Source organism: Uranotaenia lowii, chromosome 3 (assembly GCF_029784155.1).
Source record: "Uranotaenia lowii strain MFRU-FL chromosome 3, ASM2978415v1, whole genome shotgun sequence".
NCBI lineage: Eukaryota > Metazoa > Arthropoda > Insecta > Diptera > Culicidae > Uranotaenia > Uranotaenia lowii.
This window is the reverse complement of record NC_073693.1, coordinates 112,455,746-112,478,440: the sequence shown is the minus strand read 5'-3', so window position 1 is coordinate 112,478,440 and position 22,695 is coordinate 112,455,746. Positions and strand designations below refer to the sequence as shown.

Genomic DNA, 22,695 nt, shown 5'->3' with positions numbered 1-22,695 from the left:
AAACAACAATGAAATCCACGAAATTATTCGCACCAACTTGAGACTGAATGATTACCCAATCGGTTTAATCAATGGGATTATCAATCGTCTCAACGAAAAAAGTGACATCCAAACAGCTATGGTAGCAGAAGAAAATAAAATTTCACGCTCGCTCACAAATATTGATGGTCTAAGCGCAAACATAACAAAAACATTGCGTTCGGAATACGCAGATATACGAACAGCAAGTAAACAAGCAAAGACTATTGGATGCCTTTTCCCGATAATAAAAGACAAAACACCACGGGACGAACAAACAAATGTAATTTACAGGATAAATTGCAAAGGACATTGGAAAGAGGAGGAAACACAAGAAACGGAAAACTGCGAAGCATGCTACATTGGATGCACTACGAGGAAACTAAAACAACGGATTTCACAGCACAGGACCCAAACAAATGAACTCAAGCGATTATGGAACATCGGATACACGAAACAGGATTATGCAATTCAACAACTTCGCCAACAAACAGCCTTACTGGAACATGAAATAGCTATGGATCATCTGTTCGACATCGATAAAGCGGATATCATCGACAGATGTGACAACGAAAACAAATTGTTAATACTGGAGAGTTGCCACATTAAAACAACAAAACATGCAATAAACCTAAAAAAAGACACCGAAAACATACATACATCATACGCAAACATTTTTAAAACCATCCAACACATACGAAAAATAAACCAAAAACATAAAACTACCAACACAGAAACACAAATCCAACAACATTCAGAAAACAATAGCACGGACTAGTAATAACAGATCAAAGCAAAACAAAAAGTGAAAAGTAGTGACTGTGGAAAATCGATGCTGCGGAAATTTAATACAGAAAAAAGGAGGAAGTACGGATTTTTTCACAGTAAGTCAGACAGCACTACAAAACACTAGAATCACAAATTAATCACAAAATATTGTAACAGACACAAATGACAGCTTTACCCGATCAGCCGAATCAAACCTGACAAGAAATACGACACATTTTAGGTAAGAATCAGTTAATTTCGTGAAGATTTTTTGATATTTTGTTAACACACAATAAACATTACAGTCCCTGATGACGATCCTATATGGATTGAAACGTTGGAACGTTAAATAAATAGTCGTTTTTGCTATTTGAATAGACTGAAAGCCGAAAAATCACCTTAAATGAAATCAAAATAGGAGCAACATTCTACACACACACCTTCAAAATGAGGGGTGTTCAAGTTTTTTAAATGCAAAATTGAAAGAAACACGTCAAGTTGATATTGACCAAATTTTGACCGTACCACCCTTTATTTACACTTTTCACTCCGTCCCATCTCGACGGTCTGACTCTCTCGGTGCTGTATTCTCGCGTCGCGTCTTTTCTCAGTCCGCTTGTCGGACTGAACAGACACTTAAAAGCTTATTTCATAAGTGGCTTAAACTTAAAAATGTAGTTTATAGATCAAGATGATTTTGATGGTGCTCAAAAAATATAATATTTTCGTGACTTGAGAACCTAGTTATTTTTTTTTTTCAATATTTTTGCGATGAAGATAAGGAGATTTTTTTTGCTGAAAAATTAATACTGTAGGAACTACTAAATTTTTCCTAATGAAAATTTATTTGAAAAAAATCGAACTCCTCAATTCGTGGAAAAAAAAAAGTTCAGATTCCGGTACTTTGATAGCAACTTACTATCTTCTTTGCTATCGAAATACCGGTATCTGAACTTTCACTATACCGTGGTTGAATTAAAGGGAATCCCTCGATTGTTTTGATTCAGTAGAATTATTTAACCAAGTAGGCTCACAACACATATAAGAGTGATTTTATATCTGTTCCAGCCCAATACAGTTGGTGTGAGAATCCTATGTTGAATTTTCTTTAAAAAAAAGTAAGGAGAGCTTAGCCAATTGTAATTTATTGAACTCGTTAGAAAACACCACAAAAATTAAGAGAAAAAACTATGAATAAAAGGCATTGAGGTTACAACCAAAAAAAATAAAAATACAAAAAACAATAGGTAAACAACATTGCCTTCATAGGACATGCTTCCTTTATTGAATTAGCTTGCCCAATGAACAATCCACAACTAACAGTTCCGAATTACTTCGCCTAGACTCTCAGGGTAATTGGCAACATAATTTCTCATTTCATCTCCCGGCAGCCAGCATTTGGGCAACATTGTTCCTTAATCTTTCTCGACAACACTCAGCATCACAACTTAACTGATCCTTACAACACCTGCTGCCTGGCACCATCAGCTAGTGGGACTTTGGTAATTTCTTTCCATTCGCAAGAATGACGGCATTTTACACTCTCTAGCGCAAAAGAAAAATATTAAAAAAAAAAAGAGAGAAGTCAAAGTCCTCCGAATAACCGGGCGCTACTTATTCCGGTGAGAAGACGCTCGAGTTTCCGGAGTGCCACGAGACATCCGTTGTTTGTTTGCCGAGCTCCATCCACCCTTTTTCCGGTTTTCGATTCAGCGTTTCTAGTGTCCGAAAATTATTGAGAACAGTAAGTTTGGGTGTTGTTATTTTTGGTAACAATAACAAACTCTGGTAAAATATTTCAGGAATCTCCAATTACATTCATTAAAATTATGAGAATTTCGAATATTTTTATGATTAAAAAAAAACTTCAGTAAAATTACAAATGTTCAACCTGTAAGTCGGGCCAACAGTTCAACAACGTTGACGCGGAGGTGGGATAAACCAACAATGAATGGCCATCCTGAACTAAATCCTCGCCACCATTCAAAAGGAATTTTCTTGAGAAAAATCCTTCCTTCCGTTGTAAGTTTGGACGGTTTTTTTTTTTCGTTCATCATCAACTGGTTTTTTATTTTTTCTTTTCCGATTTGATGGTGGCTAGCTCGATTTAGCTCCGGTCGGATAAGACCAAGTTACAAACTCACCCGAGACACTTCAATCCGCTCCAGACAAATAAATTTTCATAAAAACCGCTTTCGTTCTTATGGTTTAGTTTTTTTTGTATACATATCTTACGATCGTGGCTCGACTTCTTGTTCCTCTAGAAGGTAACTATATTTTACCACTCAGTACGACTTCATTCACGCGTGAAATGAAAATATGTCTGCCATAAAGTTGCGGAACACTTCATCACTTTCTTATTTGAAGACGACACTGGAGAAAATTTCCCGTAGGCTAGACTTCAGGAATATTTGAATTGACGATTGCTTTAAAAAGTGGGCTTGTTTTGAATGGTGATCTAAAAAATCTAAGAGAGATATTTGAGTTGTGTAAAATTTATATGAAAGGTAAGCTAAAGCTTAGTTCTTTAAGAAATTGAACACTTTCTTTTGCTAATAGCTCGTTTATCAATGACCGGACATTTCAATTGACAGCATTTTACTACCTGTGAAAAGTACTAGGTTTCTGACCTATTTTTGCCAAAATTTAAAATTCACGCAATTTTTGAGATATTTACGATGTAAGAGGAAAGAAAAACTTTATTTTACACAGTTTCCTTCAAAATACGTCATAATCAAATTGATAGCTGACAAAACCGTTGATTATTCAAAGAATTACTACCGTATGTGAGTGGTGGAAAAGTATGAAAACATTGTCAAAAATGTTCACAAAGTTCAAATCAAGCATTCGAGTGAAGCAAATGATCGGCAACTACGGTTAAGGGGGGGGTAGGGTCTAACACTTTAAAAAAATCGATTTTTTTATTTTTTTAATTTCATATTGTAAAACATTTCAAGAATGTTGTGTCAAATTTTCAAGTCGATTGAAGCAAAACTGTAGAAATTATAGGCCTTTATCTCCTCCTATCTTATACTGCAAGAAAGCAAGAGCAGAAACTTCAAACGCGTTTTTCTCGAAAGCACATTTTTAAAGTCCGTGGACATCGTCATTTGAAAACTACTTATCAGATTCTTTTCAAATTTGGAACATATTTTCTACATATAAAATACCAGACCCCAACGTTTTTCTTTTTTGATTTTTTTACTTTGGGGAGATTTTAGAGGTGAAAAATGGCGGATTTTTAAGTGAAAAATCATAGTTTTTACTTCAAACAGCCACAAAAATTTCATACAAATATTTTAAAGTTAAATAAAAACGTTGGGGTCCAGAAAAACATCTATTAAAAATATTTTGCTCTGATTTTTTGACTTCAGATGATTCTGTGCTGAGATACAGTGTCCACCGCAAATACTGTTTTCTAAAAGGCATCCTCGAAAGTGCTCCGTCACCGGCTCATTTTTCAATATTTTTCTACGAAAAAAATGCTAAATGTTCTTTTAACAATGCTTTGTATAATGCAACAAATTTGAATACATTTGTTTAAACGATAGCTCTAGAAAAAAATCGTGAAAATGGTGTTTTCTTTCACCCGTTAGACCCTACCCCCCCCCCCCCCTTAAGGGTTACCAGGGAAGTCAAGGCTCATACCAGCATTTTCAATTTTGAATAAGCGAGAAACTAACGGTTGCCTAGTTAAGAGTCATTGAAACCTAACCTCGGACAACTAGTTTTTGCTAGTTCCAGAGCTCGTAAGCTGTATAGCCGGTACCGAGGCTATACGACAGATGATTTCTGATGGACGACAAAACTTACGAAAATCCTATTTCAAACAAATTCCAGCTTTTGAATCCAAAACATGTCTGTTTGTGTAACTAGCATATAGAAGTATGTAGCTGCTAATTAGCTAAGATTCTGCTCCTGTGGAATAAACAACAATTTTCAAAATAAAAACTTTGGTTTTCCCTTTTATTTTAAACCTAAAAAGAATATTCTTGTATGTAACCTTCGTTACCTACTATCTATACTAATAGATTTGTCATTTTGTCAAAATATTGCTTCTTCTAAAATTTGGATTTATTTCTTATATCATTCTTATTTTCATGAATTCTGATTCAAATACAGGATTTTGTCTAGATGCGTGGTACGATCTTCGTTTTTTTTGTTAGAAAATTTATTATTTCAGCGTTGATGTAAGATTTTTTATTTTTTTATAATTTCCAAAGCGGTAAAGTTTTTGTGTTATCGAGTACAGGTAACTTTCTTACAGTGATGTACAAATTCATGAAAATTTGTAACATGATCAACAGTTTTCAATGTCTTTCAAGATTCATGCATAGAATTGTTTTTAGCTGAAAGCACACCCAAGTAACCAAAAGTCACATATTTACTTGAATGAAAGCATTGAAAGTTACATATTGGCTGACAAAGAGAATCAATTGCCCGATTCCCTTTAGTGAAATTTATGTACTCATTAATGAACTTGAAAGTTGCAAAAGTGATTAATATGTACGTTGTATCTGACTTGTTTTGCCCAATTCCCATGAGTGAATTTTATGTACTCACTAGCTGATCCCATACGAACTCCGTTTCGTTTTGAACTTGCATTATGTCATGGACAGTTTGTATGAAAGTCAATTGCCTTATATTTTCCAGATGCACCTTCGAATTCTTTGTTGAGTAATAGTTGCAAAAATATTGGACAATTACTTTTTTGTCGTCTGCTACTAAATTTGAAATCAGGAATCAGTTGACAGTGTCAAAAAACCCCGTGTAGAAATTTTGACTCGATCGTTGCATAACAACGCAATTATTGCCAAAAAGTTAAACCTTTTTCGATGGCCTCTTATACAATCTTTGATATCTGAAATTGATTGCCCTTCCCTCAAAACTCCCGTGTGCAAATTTTCAAAGCAATACATTGCATAATAACGTCAATATGGCTAAAACAGTGAAAAATTGATTAACATGGACGACCCCTTTCGTCGACCCTTGGCAAAACATTTGACATCTTAAATCGATTGCCTGTCCCCGAAAACTACCGTGTGCAAATTTTCATTCCAATCCGATGTCAAATAACGACGATATTGCAAAAATATTGAAAGGTTTATATGGATGACCCCCTTTGCCGGCAACTTACACTGAATTTACTACCTGAAATCCATTGCTCGTCCTTCAAAACTCTCGTGTACCAATTTTCTTCTGAATCCGATGTATAATAACGACAATATCGCATTAACAGTGAATGGTCAATATGGACGACCCCTTTGGAAAACCCCTGTTTTTTATTTGGATAAGTGAAAATAATTGTTTGTCCCTAATAACTCCTATGTGCAAATTTTCATCCCAATCCGACGCATAAAACCGTCAATATCACTAAGATATTGAAAAGTTGATATGGACGGCCCCTTTTGCCGGTCCCTAACACTGAATTAAATACCCCAAATCGATTGCATGTCACTTAAAACTATCTTGTACCAATTTTCAGCTGAATACTATGTACAATAACGCCAATATTACAAAAACAGCGAACAGTTAATATGGACGACCCTTTGGGCTGACCCCTTACGCAAAATTTGACACCTCAAATCAATTCCCGTCTTTCAAAACATTCATGTGCAAATTTTCAACACAATCCGACAAAAAGTAACGTCAATATCGCAAAAACAATATTTGTCTTGTATGGACGACCCCCTTCAGAAGGGGTCATCCGAAAATCTGAAAACATTTTTCATCATTCCTGGTCCTAAAGAGCACCCATGCTTAATTTCAGACCTCTAGCTCTTAAGACGGCTGAGTCTATAAAGGACAAACAAACAAACATACAAACAAACAAACAAACAAACAAACATACAGAAATTGCTTTTTATATACATAATATATAGATATAGATTAAGGAACTTGAAAGTCGCAAAAGTGATCTATACGTACGTTATACGGGATTTTAGTCACATAAAGGGCACAAAAGTGCTCGCAACGAGATTTGGCAAGTCATAAAAAGTGCATTGATGTGCTTTCAAAATTAAATCACCACTTCGAGTTTTAGTTTTGGTAAGAACAACATCTAGGCGTGGTCTTGTGGTAGTGTGTTCGATTCTAACCACGATGGTCGGGTTTCGATCCCCGAGTCGGACAAGTTTTTTTTTTCAATAAGTGATTTAGTAATTGAGTGACCATTTTAATGCGATATATGTAGGAAATGTAGGAAAGAAGCAATTGAGCAAATGTCGAGTTTGGAGTTACAAATGAGATAGAGAGTGATTTTTTGCTCATTTTGCGATTTTTTTGGAAGCTAAAAAGAAGGTCATCGAGACTTATTTTGGAACTTGAAAGTATCAATAAGAACTTAAATTTTGAGCTGCACAAAACGTTCTTCATATCAATGATGAAGCTGAGTAAGCGTGTTTGTACCTGTTTTATGGGACTTTTAGTTGCTTGCACAGTAGTTCTGCGATCAGATAAATTTTAGTCACTCTCTAGTAGCGTAAAATTAATGGTCCGGTCGTTGAGATTAGTGATCGCATGATCGATTAAAGTTGCTACACTTTTTGAAAATCGTTATTAACATAACCATTTCCTTCAATAAAACTGCGATATGAAACTGATGTGCTTTCTTTTTTCCAGTACATTTATTATTGAAATAGTTTAAGAATATGTGAACATTGTATCGTAATGAACCATGAAATTATTTTAATTTTTCAAATATAAAACGAGTGTTCTGGTAAAGCTACCGATAAAAATCAGGTGCATTCCTGTATTAATTAAATAGAGCATGAGAGGGCACAGTCCAAATAAGTATTGGTTTTTCGTATACGTTTGTTGGTTTATCAGTTTTCAGTGATTGATTTTATTCGAAACTGTTCAATTTAGAAATTTCCACACTCCATATCATCAAAACTAGAGATGATAGACAAATTTTTACAAATAGTCCAAATGTAAGGCGCAAAAATTTTCCAAAACCAATTATTCAAACACATTTACATATAGTATTTAAAACACATTCGAACACACAGCACAATCAATTCAATATTTTGGATGCTTTTCAAGTTATTTTGAGTTTAGAAATAGTGCCTTGACTTTTCAATTTATTGCATAAATTTTTTTTTCATAATTTGTTTGTGAATTCTTATACTGAATTTCCAAATTATGAAATTGAACTATGCTTTTCAGGCCCGTGCGAAGGAACCGTCCATGGGGGGGAGGGGGGGGGGGGGTTTCAAAATTTAAATTCAGCAAGAAATAATGAATAATAAATTTAACTGATACGATTCAAAATAAATATGAATAATAGTTTTGAATCAATTCTATTTCCAGCAATTCATCAATAATTTTTTTCAAATGATGTTTTTTATTCTGAAGTTTACAAGTTAAACATCAATATTTCCGAAAATCCATAAAACTTATTTGAATAAAAAAAATTAATAAAACTTGAGTTTAAGGCTTCAGACATTAGAATCAGAGAATATAGTAGGTACATTAATTAAACTCACATTTGAAAAGAAACTAAAACTGAATTCTAAATAAATTTCAGATCAAGTAAGAAATTAATCATGATTGATATGTGTTCAGCAAAACGATAATAATTATTGTTCATTAAACATCTTAATAAACATGCCTTCTCTTCATTTTCAAATGAAGGCTTGATTGAAAAGTTTCGCTATAATATTTTGAATTTGAAGAAATATTTAAAACGATTTGAATTCCTCATTAGGAAACCATTTTTAACTTGAGAGAATTTATTCAAATCAGATACCTACTTGATGATTAAGTTTAATTTAAAACAAAGAAAAAATAAATTTTATTACAAAAATGTCAGTGATCAAAATCAGAGGTAAAATAATTTTTGATATTCAAATTCATTCAGTTTTCAACATTAAAGTCTTAAAAAGCTTTTTTTTCAAACTCACAATAATACCTTCATGTATTTAGAAAACAGTTCAATCCATTATTGAAAGCTTCTATTGTCAAAGTAAAGGCGAGAAAAAAGTTTGTTTCTAGAACGATAAATAAGAAACTGATAAAAATAAAAATTAGGAAATTCTAAGTTTTGTTATAAATATTGGAAGCACCAAGCAAATACTAATTTAATAATCGTTGTGCATCAAAATCTTGATTCAAAGTTGCTACTTCGAATATTTTTTGGAACTCTTCATACATAAAAAAAATCATGAACGATTTAAAAAAAAATATTTAAAGTACAAAAAAAAGTAAAACGTTTATAAACAAGTTTTAAAGTTTGTTAATTGAAATATCGATAAGTAGTTACTTTGTTAATCTTTTCAAAAATATAGATTTATAGGCTTGTTATGTATTCAGAACACCAAAATTAAATGTTTAAGAACAATGATTATTTACAAAAAATTGTTAGGAAAATTTATGTGAAAATTGTTATATTCGGTAAATTTATTTGAACATTCAAATAAAACAAGAAGATTCAAAAGATACGTTTCTTTTTTTGATTACATGGAGTTTATAAGTTAAAAAATGATTCAGTTTCAAATAAAATCAATCATTGATAACTGATACTCTATCAAATCAACATGAAATAAATAAAAACTGACTCCTTATTTGTTTGTTATAATTTATTTAATTTCGGAATAGTACTGATGATTATGATGAATTATCTAAAAATTAAATTCTACAGTTTTTTTAAACTAAGAAAAATATCAATACAAACATTTCCGACTCCACTGAAGAAATAAAAAAAATAAAGATTTTATTACATTTCACAAATTTGTTGAAAGCTGCATTTGTTTTGAAATATCTAAAATTCAATTCGATCTAAATTGAGTAAATTGAACAAGTAGAAGACTGCTAAAACCAGCTCTTAATTTTTTTCACTTTGGGAATTGTAAAACATGAGTCTTTAAGTAATTCATCAAAACACTTTTCGAATATGGAGTTTATGGTTCAGAAGGATGAGAAACACAAAAAAAAATTGAGGCTGAAATTGATTTCTTGAGGAATATTTATTTCATATCAGCATAAAATTTGGAATGACATTAACCCTTTTTTACAATCAAAGCTATTTGTTTTAAAGAAATCGATAATAGGTTTTATTTTTATTATACTACAATGCCACCTAATGCTGTTGACTGTCGTGAGTGTTCAACACCTGTCATATGACTACTAACTTGTGATGTGTAAAATTAGTATTCTATGAATGAATTTTGAAGCTCAAATGGTTGTTTTCTAATTTTGAACTTATATAGTCACACTTCTTAGTACAAACTCATTTAAAAGACGATATAGAGTTTTTGTGTGTCAAGATTTGAGTTTCAATACAAAATGTTTGTTCCAATAGTAGATTCTGATTGCAAATCAAAATCTACTATTGGAAATTAGTTTCAGTTCGTGAACGTCACATCGAGCCAAAAAATGAAATTCCTTAGGCCCAGAAATTGAAAAAGACTAAATTCCGCCGGAGGCGAGCCGAATTCCAAAAAAAAAAATTTGGTCAGAATACTACCCTACTTATTAACGAATTTTTTTTGAAGATGTGATTGCTTTAGAGCATGGGTCACCAAATGTGGCTCACGACTATCTTTTTGTGACCTGGTTACTAAATCTACACAAACTATACGCCTATATAAATAGGGGAGATAAAGGGTGATTCGGTCAAAATTTGGTCAATATCAACTTGACGTATTTCTTTCAATTTTGCATTTAAAAAACCTGAACACCCCTCATTTTGAAGATGTGTGTGTGTAAAATGTTGCTCCTATTTTGATTTTGGAATTCAATCTTCAGTTGTCAAAATGCCGTCCAAGGAAGAAGAGCAGCGTATCAAAATTTTGCTCGCGCATCGCGAAAATCCGAGCTACTCGCTCGCGAAGCTGGCAAAATCGCTAAAAGTTGCCAAACCAACCGTTACAAATGTAATTAAAGTGTTTGGGGAACATTTGTCGACAGCCAGGAAGTCTGGATCGGGGGGAAATCGAAAACCGGAAGCCGCTGAGACGACAACGAGAGTTGCCGGTAGTTTCAAGCGAAACACTAATATCTCTCTCCGAGATGCCGCAAATAAGCTGAGTGTATCGTCTAAAATCGTGCATCGAGCCAAAAAACGAGCCAGACTATCGACTTACAAGAAGGTAGTGACTCCAAATCGCGATGATAAACAAAATACGACGTCCAAAACGCGATCCCGGAGGCTGTACACGACGATGCTGACGAAGTTTGACTGCGTGGTAATGGACGACGAAACCTACGTCAAAGCCGACTACAAGCAGCTTCCGGGACAGGAGTTTTATACGGCAAAAGGAAGGGGAAAGGTAGCAGATATTTTCAAGCACATGAAACTGTCAAAGTTTGCGAAGAAATATCTGGTTTGGCAAGCCATCTGTACCTGTGGCTTGAAAAGCAGCATTTTCATAGCTTCCGGAATCTCAACCAAGAAATTTACGTGAAAGAGTGTTTGAATAAACGTCTGCTGCCTTTCCTGAAGAAACACGGTTGTTCCGTACTGTTTTCCCCGGATTTGGCAACTTGCCATTACGGTAAAAAGGCCATGGAGTGGTACGCCACCAACAACGTGCACGTGGTTCCCAAGGACAAGAACCCTCTCAACACGCCAGGGCTCCGCCCAGTTGAGATATACTAAGCTATTTTCAAGCGGAGCCTAAAGAAGACCAAAAAACTGCTAAGGAAGAGCAGCAGTTCAAGGCAAACTGGCTTTCTGCGGCGAAGAAGGTGGACATGGTGGCTGTACAAAATCTGATGGCAGGGGTTAAGCGTAAGGCCCGGCAATTCGGATTTGGAAAAGCGGAAGCCTAACTGAATATTTTTCCTGAATTTTGTACTAATTAAACTTGAAAAAGAAATTTAATTTGATTTTTTAAATAAACGATTTTAACCGATTTACCTTGATCAAATTTTTCCGTATCACCCTTTAAAAGCATAATGGCCCCCTTAAGTACCATACCTTCATATCATGCTATTCTATAAAAAAAAACAGATATAACATATGAGTTACTTAATTGTTTCGTGTTCAGACACTAGAAAAGTCTATTTCCTAATTGTCTGAAACTTGAAAAAGTAGATAAAAACGTATAAAAAGCATTTTATTTTATTTTTTTGAAAGCTGAAAATTAGTCACTGTAGGGGCATAATGAGAATCCCTCGGGGGCATTATAAGCGTGCCATTGATCGGGGCACGATGAGCATTTTCAGCCGAAGAGACTAGCATCGAATTCAACTCGGTGAAGCTGAGTTATAGAGCTATCGCTTGGTAAGGTGTCCGAGAGGTAATCAGAGGACTCGAGTTCGATTCCTGGTCATGGAGATTTTTATTATTTGCATTAATGATCAAAAAGGCAATAACAAAATAATGTATATCTTTTTGTAGAATACAAACAATTCACACACACTCATACATTATATTTCTGGTGCTTTGTTTGGCGGATGATGCTACTAGCCGTATTATGCAACAGTCAAAATAACCGATCTTGGTGGAAAATGAAAAAAAAATCACCTTGACCAGGAATCGAACTCCAGTCTTTTGATTTCCTCTTCGACACCTTGCCAATAGGTTTAATCGCCAGATGTAAACTAGCCTAGCTGTAGCTATATAAATTCAGTTGACTTCATCGAGTTCAATTCACTGCTAGATTATAGGGCAGAAATGCTCATCGTGCCCCAATCAATAGTGCTCTGTTCGCCCGAGTCAACAAGTTAAAGTAAAAATGCCTTTTTAAATTGATTATAGTGAAAAATAGTGAAATTAAATTGAATAACTATGTGTACATCATGTTGCAGTGCGTACATTATAGATCATCTTGACGATCTAAATGATCATAAGAACTTATTTTGCGGTGTTCAAAAATTGTAATTCTTACATCACTTGAGAACATATTTGTTTTTTTTATACATTTCTGTTAAGATGATTAGGGGTTTTCTTTTTTTTTTTTGCTGAAAAAATTAATACTTGAGGAAGTACGAAACCAATCCTCCTGAAAATTTAAATAAGAAAGTACGTACTTTTGTAGAAAAGAAGAGTGCTTACTTTGCCCCGGGTGCTCGTTATGCCCTTTTCTTCCCTATATTTGTTTTAATTCAATCGTTTTAAATACAAAAGAAGAAAAACTGGACATGTGGACTTGAAAAATGTTGATACTTACGGTTTTTCGGATCCTTTTACACAAATTCCTGGACACCGGAACGACTTCGTTCCTCCATGGGGAAAAACCAAAACCACATTGGTTTGTTTTGGTTTCTCTTTCCCTTTTTGTCGGTCAATTCGCATACTGAGAACAATAGCGTTTGATGATGATGATGACAACAATACAAATGTTGTCATCATACACGATCAACTTAGCCAACACAGCATGTGGTTCAGAGTAACCCAGCAGTGTTGGCAGTTTATTCTGAGAGGATATCTCAGAATCCAATAGGAAATAAGAACTGATTCTGAGTTTGGGAATCAGTTAGTTTTAAGCGACAAAATGATAATCGCTATAGAATTAAGTTATTGTATAAGGACTTGACGAAGGAAATAAATGATATTTAACTCAATTCCAACACAAACCTGCGTTGTTTACTCATACTTCAACAAAAAATCAAATAACGTTTTTAAATAAATTGACATTTAAGACCATACCTTACCCTTGGAAAATAAAGAAGATTTTTCAGATCATGGGAAATTCCGGTCTTTCTGCGTTTCCATTCAGATTTTTGAAAGTAATGATTGACTCTTGTTGTGGTCAATAAATTTTTTCATTCCAATGTGACCTAAATTTCGAACACAATGTGTAAAACAATTCAAACTTAGTATATTTTGCATTTGTTTAAATTTTAAAGATCTAGAATCGTAAGTGAAACAACATTGATTTGACTTTGCAAAATAGGTTCCAAATCTAGTTTTAAAAAAAGTTATTCCTGTTCACCATATTAGTTCTTTTCTTTGTTAAGCCCGTATATACTGTTTTCTTAATGAGTAAATCATTGTTAACCAGCTCAAAATATTGTAACATAATTTGAATTTTCAATTCAGCCAGGCTACTTTCTGATAACCGAGTCATTACCCCCGGGATCAGAACAATTACTGGCACGTGCAACTGTGCAAAAAAAAACTTTCTGCTTTTTGCCACCTTTAATAAATCAGCAGGCAAATTATATTCCTTACATCATTCGAATTAAAAGCCACAGCAACTACTGACCCCCAGATTTTTGCCAATAACCATGACTAATCGAAACATGTTACTATATTTAATTTTTCTCCTTTTCAGCTCCCATGTTCCTATCTGCCGATCGGTCCAACTCAGCCTCGGTGCTGGTGAAGACGATGATGGACGATAACAACAACAGTGGCAATGCTCATAAAGCACTCATGTACAATGTAACGACAGTGCCGAGCTCCCGGAAGGCGAAACGATCCAATGGAGAAATTCCGCTGCTCATCATCCGACCAATCGAGAAAAAGAAGAAGAAGATCTACGCCAAGGAACCGATGATGAAGCTGATGAGCGGGGGCGTGGCCTCGTATGGACACTATCCCGGTAAGTTGAGTTAGGAATATAGGGTAAAACGTCAATGTTTGACTCCGTAGGGAAACTGGGGTTAAATTTATTTCTCCCATTAGGAAACAATGTCAATCGAAAACACTCACTAAAGAAGATATGAAGTTGCTATCGAAATACCGGTATCAGAACTTATCATTTACCGGGAACGAATTAAAGGGATTCTTTCGATTGCTTAGATTCAGTAGAATTATTCAACCATGTAGGCTTACAACACATATTAGAGTGTTATTGATTTTTTTTTCTATTTTTTTTCCAGAAATCCATATGACCGACGGGGAAATTTTCTCCCTGGAGCACATGCTACCCATCCTCGGCCTTGAAGGAATGGTCTTCAAGGGAATGCAGAAAACACCTTATCTGTCTTCTCATTTCATTCCGTCTCCTCAATTCAAGCCATCCGACGTGCATTTCGTGCCACAGAAACCTAAAGAAGAACTGTTCACCCCGGCTCAAGGAAGTCCCTCGGTGTCTGTTTCTTACAAGCCAACGGAATCTGTACCGGTTCAATCTTTTCCTGCTCCTCCACCACCAAACTATGTGCCGGCCATCAAATCGGAAGATGCACTTCTGAAGCTGGGTCATCAAGCCTTAAGTAAGCTACAAACCCCAGGATCGCCATCCTATGCTGCTTATACATCTTCGGACCATGAAAAGCACGTTTATTTGAAACCAGAACAGGTCTCAAAGTACAACTATCAAAAATATCAACACGAGATGCCTGTTAAAGTAAAAAGTGTGCCAGTAGGACCTCTGCAGACATCTATTGCTGGGGCTGGATACAGTGTGTCTCAGAATGAGATCGTCAAACACCAGAAACCTAGCTATGAACGACCTACGGCCGCTGCTTACAAGTACCAGGAACAACCGAAAAAGCCTCAGATGGTTAGTCCGTTGTCCATCTCAACCAGCTTCTTCTATCCAAAACCAAATCACAATGAAGAACAACACCATCAAGCGCATATGGCTCAAAAACCTCAACCAAAACCTTATCCGTACCCTCATCAACCTGCTCCGGTAGCTCCACAAGTCACTCATGTAAGCTATTACTTCCCGAAGGAAATTGAACCTCTTCCTCAGCCGCAGCCTCTAGTTCATCATCACGCACCTCATCAACATGTCCAATACCAAATGGTTCCCGCAAATGCTGTCCAAAATGGAGAACACATCGAATACGTCATAACCAAGCAACCGACTCACGAAGTGCCCTCTAATCAAGCCGAAAAGCCTTACAAACAGTACGCAATCCACTCGAAACAAAAGTACCAGAAACAGCCCCAGGAACCCCAATCCACCTACTACATCCACAAGCAGTTCGATTTTCCCGGAAAACCAAACAGTAACGAGAACACCGTCGTCACGGAACATTACGGCACCTTCAACCGAACCAAGACCCAAGAGCCTCGTCCCCTGAACGAACCGAAACCCTTTGCCGCCCCTCATTACCTTCCACTCCCAAAACCCCAACCCCTAGCTCAACCAGCAACAACCCTGCACCAAACCCACCCCACCCCTTCCAACTTCCATCAGAACCATCAGCAGCAACCGTCTCACACCTTCCAGAATCATTGGAAACTCGGCCGTCGACATCCAGAATCGGTGAAACCCGTAGTGGAAGCCATCCACGACTCCGAGCCAGAGAGTTCCGTTTCCCAGCAAACCGTTGGCCAGACGTTGAAGGTACAAGGACACGATCATGGCCCACAAGAAGCAGTGGCTGCCGAATCCAAAGCTGTTCAGAGTCGATCGCCGGTTGAGGAGAAGTCAAAGAAAGTAGAAAGCAGCTCGCCGCCGGTAGCCAAGATTACTCCCCTGGCGCCAGAATCAGTAGCGGAACCGATCGAAAGTGTGGCCGATGAGCAGCAGACCAGTGAAAGCGCAAGCCAGCGAGCGAGGAAAGCCAGGCAACAAGGATGGTGAGTTGGGTTTAAAATGATCATTGTTTATAGAGTTTTCAAATCAGCTGCTAGTGTGTTTTTAACGGAAATCAATGCAAAAAATATTTCTGATCGAACCATAAATGCAGCATTTCTTAACTCAATGCAAACCCGTGCCAATGGAGGAGGAGGGGTGATGATAGTTCCTCCCTCTTATGGATATTTTTCCAAGAAAACTTTTTAGTTTTAAGATAAAGATTTACCGTCATAACAATAAATTACTTGATCCAAAAAACAATTTTTAATAATGTATCAGAAAATTTGCTCGCCTCCGCGGAAATTTGTCTTATAGCCGTCTAGGGCTATGACTTTCCATTTTCCGACACTATAAACTAAAACTTTTTTTAATGTAAATTTCGAACTACTAACAAACCTTTAGTATTGAAACTCAAATCTGAAGCCATATGACAGGTGCTTACTTCACACTATACTCAACAGAATGAGCAAAAAATCTGAGCCCCAAATATCCATTGGTTTATTATTAAACACATAGATTATAAAAAATCTCGTTCATCACTAAAAATTTTATGCTGATATGAAATCTATATATATAAAAATGAATTTCTGTCTGTCTGTCTGTCTGTCTGTCTGTCTGTTCCCTATAGACTCGGAAACTACTGAACCGATTTACGTGAAACTTGGCAGATGAGGGTATTGGAGGCAGGGGAAGGTTCCTATAATGATTTGGGACCCCTCCCCCTCTCATGAAGGGGGGGAGGGGCCTTTCAAACAAAAGACAATTTTTTGCATAACTCGAGAACCAATCACGCAAATGGTATCAAATTTGGCATGGGGTGGTATTTGAGAACGGGGAATATTTCAATGGATATGAGGTACCCCTCCGTCCTCTCAGTAGGGTGATAGGAAGGGGGGAGGGGGGCTACGTTACAATTTTTCATATAACTCGAAAACTAATCAAGATATTGGAACCAAATTTGGCATGGGAAGGTATTTTGATACGAAAAATATTTCAATGTTTATTTAAGACCCCTCCCTCTTTGCAGTTGAAAGGGGGAGGGGCCTCTTTCATATTTTTTTTTCATAACTCAAAAACTAATAAAGCAAATGGAACCAAATTTGGCATGGGAAGGTATTTGGATACGAAAAATATTTCTATAATTATTTGAGGCCCCTCCATCGCTCCAGTAGGGAGATATAAAGGGGGGAGGGGCCCTCTTTTTAATTTTTTACATAACTCTAAAACTTATCAAGCAAATGGAACCAAATTTGGAATGGGCGGATATTTGGAAACGTGACATGTTCTAATGATTGTTTGAGACCCCTTTCTTTATCCAGCGAAGAGAAAGGAAAGAGGGAGGGAAGTTTCATACATTTTTTAATGAAGAACTCAAGAACTACAACAGCAAATGGAACCAAATTTGGCATGGAACGATACTGGAGAGCTGATCGAGCAAATTGAACCATATTTAGCATGTGAGGATATTTGGATACGAGAAATGTTTCTATTTATAAATTGAAGCCCCACCATTTTTCAGCGGAAAGATATAAAGGGAGAAAGGGTGGCTTCCATAAAATTTTTTGGGCATAACTAGAGAATTAATAGAGCAAATGAAATAAAATTTGGTATCAAAAAGTATTCGAGCACAAAAAATACTTTTATGAATATTAAGTTCTCACCCCTCCATGCAATGGGGAGAACGGAAGTGGGATGGTACTTTCTTTCAAGTTTATGCATAAGTCAAGAATTTATAACGCAAATAAAACCAAATTTGGTATGGGATGGTATTTTAACACGAGAAATTTTTTTCATGTCAATTAATACGTTTCTTGCAGTGGGATGACAGAATTGGAAATAAAGGAAGGGAAGAGGAAAGCTTACATTCAACTTTTTTTTTACAAAATCCGAGAAATGGACAAAACTTAACATGGAAAATCATTTTGGTATGATTTTATGATTATCTGACACACCATCCTTCTTTCTGTTAGTATGTACATAGGAGGAGAGAAGTGAGCCCAATACAATTTTGTTAGCATAAGTTCTCAATTTATGCTAATGAAGCCAACAAATGGAAACAAAATTGGCATGGAAAGGTATTTGATTACGAGATATTTTTCTACGATTGTTATAGACCCTCACGCTTTACAGAGAAAGGATTTAATTCATATTTGTGTGGCAATTCGAAACTCCAACTGTAGCTCTCATTGTATAACGCTTGCTTTTGAATTAGGAACCTATGTAATAATTTGGTTTAAAATATGACTAATAAAACAATAAAAATTTGAATAATTTCTGAAAATATCATTTATTTTTGAAGGGTGTAGCAAAGCACACCGGGTCAGCTAGTCTATATATATAAAAATGGATTTCTGTCTGTCTGTCTGTCTGTCTGTCTGTCTGTTCCCTATAGACTCGGAAACTACTGAACCGATTTGCGTGAAACTTGGCAGGTGGGGGTATTGGAGGCAGGAGAAGGTTCCTATTATGGTTTGAGACCCCTCCCTCTCTCATGAAGGGAGGGAAGGGCCTTCCAAACAAAAGACAATTTTTTGCATAAGTCGAGAACCCATCAAGCAAATGGTATCAAATGTGGCATGAGGTGGTATTTGGGAACGAGGAATATTTCTATGAATATTTGGTACCCCTCTCTCTTCTCAGTGGGATGATAGGAAGGAGGGAGGGGGGCTACCTTACAATTTTTCATATAACTCGAAAACTAATCAAGCTAATGGAACAAAATTTGGCATAGGAGGGTAGTGGAATACGAAAAATGGTTCTATGATTATTTCAAACCCCTCCCTCCTTCCATTGGAGATACAGGAAGAAGGGGGGGGCCTTTAACCACTTTTTTATTGCATAGCTTGAAAACTATTCGAGCAAATGAAACCAAATTTGGCTAGGAAGGGTATATGGGTACGATAAACAGTTCTATGAATATTTGGTACCCCTCCCTGCTTCCAGTGAGGATATAGAAAGTGGGGAGGGTGCTCCTTTACAATTTTTAGCATAACTGGATAAATAATCAAGCAAATGGCACCGAATTTGACGTGGGAAGGTATTTGATTACGATAAATGTTTCTATGATATTTTGAGAACCTTTCGTCCTTCAAGTCGGAAAATCTTAAGAGAGGAGGGTTCTCCCATATAATTTTTACATCCCTCGTTTACATCCCAGTGGGGTGATATGAAGGGGAGGGGGAGGGGGGGGGGGGCTGCTTTACAATTATTCGCATTACTCGAGAACTAATCAAGCAAATGGAAACAACTTTGGCATGCATACGTAAAATGGTTATTAGCTTATTTGAGACTTCTTTCTCCTTCAATTGAGAATGCAGTTAGGGGAGACGGAAGCTATGATTGTTTTGCATAAACCAAAAACTTATCTAACAAATGGAACAATCATTCAATTTAGCAACTGGGGAAGAATTTGGCATAGGAGTGTATTTGAATACACGGAATGTTCAATCTTGATCCTGTTCTTCCAGGTAGGGGATAGGTAGGAAGAGCGGCTCCGATACAAATTTTATAACATAACTCGAAAACTAATAAATCAATCGAAACCAAATTTGGCATGAGAGGGTATTCGAGCTCAAGATATGTTTTTTCCGGTAGTTTAACATCACTACCGCAAATCAGTGGAACGATATAGAGGGAAAAAAAGCATTGATAAAATTTGTTTAATATTTCGAAAACTTATCGAGAAAGTAGTATTAAATTATCATGGGAGCAAATTTGTGTACAAGCAAAGTTTCTCCCTTCTCTTGCCAGAGGGGAGATATACAGTAGGGAGAGGGAAACAAATTTTTTGAATAACTCGAGAACTTATCGAGAATGGGGCCATATATGACGTGGGATCGTATTTGTATACAAGAAGTGTTATGTTTCTGATGTTATGAGACCCACCTTCTTTCAATTAGGGATATAGGAATGGGGGTAATTTGTATGATAATTCGAGAATGAATAGGTAAAATTAATGTCCCATGATGTTATTTTGTTACTGAAAATGCTCACGTGATAGTTTGACATAGTTTCATATTTATATAAAAAAATATTTAAGCATAAGTTACAAACTTTTTAAGCAAAGAAATTCAGAGTCATAAAAAGGGTTAAAACACGGATTAAAAAAAAATAATTAAGATTTCAAAATAAAAAAATTGGAAAAATCATTTTGAAAAAAAAATTTAATGATATTGAAATTGAACTTAAAATTTTGTGCAAATAAATAACAAGTTAAACAACTAGGTACCGCAAGTTTCAAAAATTTTTGAAGGTGTAGCAAAGCACACAGGGTCAGCTAGTATTCTTCATAAAAAACTATTTCAGACTCAATTTTATTCTGTGTTTTTTGTTCTATTTATACTCAACTCCACATTCAAAGAGGTTTCGATAAATTTCATAATGCAACAAATTTTAATTTGCTCTGTGCACTTTGGAAATATGTTTAGGGAAACTGGGGTTAAGACACCCACGTTAAAAAGAATCTTTTATTACTCGTAAATAAAGAATGCAATCCAGTAAATTCAACAATAATTTTGAAAAGGGGACTGTTCTTCACCAGAAATATACATATGAACAGGAACACGTATACCAATTATAGATGTCTTGATCGTTAAATTTTGAAAGGCTTTCTAAAGTATAATTTTCATTTCGTGTGTGTACCTAAAGGCGCACGGAAAATAAAAAAGGTAAAATTTAACGAGAAGCGAGGTGATTATTTTCCACCCCTCTTTCGAGATAAATTTTACCTTTTTTCCATTCACCCAGCAAAAAGGTAAATTTTACCTTTTTCGCATTCATCTAGGAAAATATTAAATAATTTTTTATGACCACCGTAAACAGTGCTTTTCTATCATTCATTTACGACAAGCTTTGCCAAAAAAAATTAGAACCAGATAGCATTTTAGTCAATTCGTAAGTATGTCTCCAAGTTGAAAATATGCTAATTTGACATTTACGATTTGAGTGAACTGATTTACGATAAATGGGCGGTCCATCAACTGACACTATATCCAGTCTCTTCCTTTGACCGGTTCGTAAAAAGAAAATCTCACCTATAGAGCTACTGCGTGGATCATATCAACTGATGAGTTTGCGTCGCGGTAGGATATCGGACAGCAATCTCAGAAGACTGGAGTTCAAATCTCGGTAGAGAAATTTTTTTTCGTTTATTTTGCTTGTTGTGGGAAAATCGAATCGTAGGAATCTCGTCATTTTAGATACATCGCCTCCACTTTTGTAGCTATATGCTATTTTGATAAGTTTAATACAATCTTTTAATCTGGTATATTTGTTTGGATAATTCTGTTGTTCCTGCGTTATACCTTCATAAATGTTTGTTGGGATATTCATGCTTTTCTTCATTTGACTAATGCGGACTATCTGGAGGATGACGTGAAATACACATCGAAGCTCTGAGGGGCGATCTGAAACAAAAGCAAAATATTATGACGAGAACCAGTGCAACTAAATGATATCTTAGAAAACACATATCACTCTGTTCCGATTTTCACATATTGGGCACGAAGTAAAACCACAGAGATCACAAAACTTCCTTCCTGAACGACAAAAACAGCTTAACCTCTATAAACGGGCTTGGCAAATAGTTACTTTTTTGAGGAATTGTGCCATTTGGTTTAGCTCAATCCTGGTCAACTTCACCTCGCTACGAGGTAAGTTTTACCTTTTTCCTAGGTGAATTTTACTTTTTTATTCAGCTTAATTCAGGTCAACTTCACCTCGCTACGAGGTAAGAATTACTTTTTTTGGAGTCACCTTTTTTCTCAGTGAATTGTTTCTTTTTTCCAACCTCGATTCGGGTAAATTTTACCTCGCTGTGAGGTAAGTTTCACCTCGAATTGGTAGAAGTTACCTTTTTATCTTTCACAAGCGTTCACTTGCAATCTCGGTAAATTTTACCTTTTATTATTTCCCGTACGCCATTTAACGTTTAATAAGTGTTTATTGATTCAAGCGCTTCCGAAAGTGATCGCCAGATAAAGACATTTCTATTCTACTTTACAGATGGGAAAATGTATTGCTAGGCGCAGTGCTTCCAGATTTACTGAAATTCTTGTGAATAGTTGATTAAATCTTTATTTAATTTAGCTATTTTAAATATATTCGTTTAGTTTCAAGTTTTTCTTTCAAATAAAATATAAGTATATCTTTTAAATTGTTGTGATGAAAACTGCATATAAATTTAAACAAATATGAAACATGCTTAAAGATAAACCTAGATATGTTAATTAAAAATCGTTCAAAATAACAGAAAACATAATCGAATAAGGACATTTTTCGATTTGCGATGATTACCAATGTTTATCATTGTAACAGATGTCAGATTTTTTTTGCTGATAGATGCCGAAATTCCTTACGAAAGTCAATGCACAACTTGCAAGGAAAGAGGCTTGAATTTTTTTTTTTGATTTTTGCTGTGATTTATCGCATATATCGCATAATTGCTTATTTTGATTAATTTAGGTGACCTGCATCAAAAAAA

At 35.6% G+C, this 22,695-nt stretch overlaps 1 protein-coding gene across 1 annotated transcript in view; it reads left to right on the top strand.

Moving 5' to 3' along the window:
* Nucleotides 1-22,695, top strand: part of LOC129756816 (uncharacterized) — a 49,095-nt gene that overhangs the window by 19,499 nt on the left and 6,901 nt on the right. Inside the window, exons 2-3 of the mRNA XM_055753838.1 lie at nt 14,010-14,279; nt 14,560-16,216. Coding sequence (XP_055609813.1) covers nt 14,010-14,279; nt 14,560-16,216 — 1,927 coding nt within the window. The remainder of the gene's footprint in view (nt 1-14,009; nt 14,280-14,559; nt 16,217-22,695) is intronic.